This window comes from Pteropus vampyrus, unplaced genomic scaffold, assembly GCF_000151845.1.
Source record: "Pteropus vampyrus isolate Shadow unplaced genomic scaffold, Pvam_2.0 Scaffold875, whole genome shotgun sequence".
NCBI lineage: Eukaryota > Metazoa > Chordata > Mammalia > Chiroptera > Pteropodidae > Pteropus > Pteropus vampyrus.
The window spans coordinates 115,673-117,045 of NW_011889656.1; the positions used below are offsets into that span (position 1 = coordinate 115,673).

The following is a 1,373-nucleotide window of genomic DNA, read 5'->3' on the forward strand; positions in this document are numbered from 1 at the left end:
GGCTCCCGTGCTCCGGGCTTTGCGTCCTGCCGGGCGGGCGCTCGCTGCGCGGCTGCATGGGCTCGGCCGCCGGACCCGCCGCGGATCCGCGGAGGACGCACAGACTTACGATACACAGACCGCCGGAGGGCTGCTTGGCGGCGGCGGTCGGCTCAACGTCTCTCGCTCCCGCCGCTAGTCCGCAGCCGCTGTTTCTAGGCGCCGCCCGCCCCGCCTCCTGCGCTTCCCCGGGCTTCGGGCACGCAGTGTGGGACGCAAATCTTGTCAGTCTCGGCGCTTCGCCAGCCTCCTCCAGGAAGCCCGCGGCCCCCGCCTGCCGCTTATCTCCGAGAAACTTCCCGGACAAACCGCCCCGTTAACTCATTCAAGAAGCCCCGCCATCCCACCTTTTACAAGTACCAGGCCTTGAGCTGGACGCAGGCTGCGGGGGTGGGGTGGGATGGGGGGCGGACACACGACCTGAGGGGTCCTGACCAGAGCCTCCCACGCGCCCGGAACTGGGGGGTGTCTGGCCATCCAGGCCCGAGGACCCTCGCTCTTAGGTGGCTGGGAAAGGAGGGCGTAGGCTGGCTTCTCTCCCGCCTTCCTTCCCCAGCGCGACCTTTCAGCCTCTGGGCCTTTGCAGCTGCTGGCTGTTCCCCCAGACTGCGGAGGAAGAGTGTCCGTTCCTGCCTGGGCTCGGGTGGTGATGCGTTTGGCAGATGCGTTTGTAGGTGAGTTCCCAGCAGAGAGAGGAGTCGCTGGACTGGAGTACCAGCCATAATACTTTAAGGTAGATTTGGCCAAACTGGCTTCAGTGACAGCGCCTGCCCTCACTTCCCCACCACAGGTGCTTTTGGACTGTCTAGTGAAATGGATGCGCCCCATGACTCCGACCTCCCCTTGGATCAGGGCGGGGCGTCCTGGCCTGCAGGGTGTCATTCATCTTCCCGCCAACTGCTCATTTACAGCATCGCCGTTTCTATTCTGGCTGGGTTTTCCCACTAGAGCATTGGCTCTTTATCACTGATTCGTGAGAGATCTCTGTACAGAAGTCCTCTCTGTCGATGTGTTGACGCCCTCACAGGCACGTGTTTAGGAAGCCCTGGGGAGGCTGTGGCCAGCTTGGGCGAGGGGGCCTCAGGCCCCAGGCCTGGTCCGCCCCCAGGTGTTAACAGAGGGACACAGATTGTGAGCGGCCCGTCCTGCCCGGTGCTTAAGCTCTGCGACCCGGCACTCAGAGGATGCGTGCGGAAGCCGTGACTGAACCAGGCCCGCGTGCCAACCCGGGGCTCCGCTCACAGCAGAGGACGTGAACGCGCCCTCCCGCCCGCATGCCGCGGGAACCGCGGCGGGAGAACCCTAGAGCCAGCCGGCGGGGCGGGGCCGGGGGC

At 65.3% G+C, this 1,373-nt stretch overlaps 1 protein-coding gene across 1 annotated transcript in view; it reads right to left on the reverse strand.

Annotated features, from left to right (window-relative positions):
- KLHL17 (kelch like family member 17) overlaps window positions 1-807 on the reverse strand; it is a 6,607-nt gene extending 5,800 nt beyond the window's left edge. The window contains exon 1 of the mRNA XM_023526438.1: window positions 4-807. Coding sequence (XP_023382206.1) covers window positions 4-58 — 55 coding nt within the window. The 5' untranslated portion in view covers window positions 59-807. The remainder of the gene's footprint in view (window positions 1-3) is intronic.
- Between the last annotated feature and the right edge of the window lie 566 nt (window positions 808-1,373).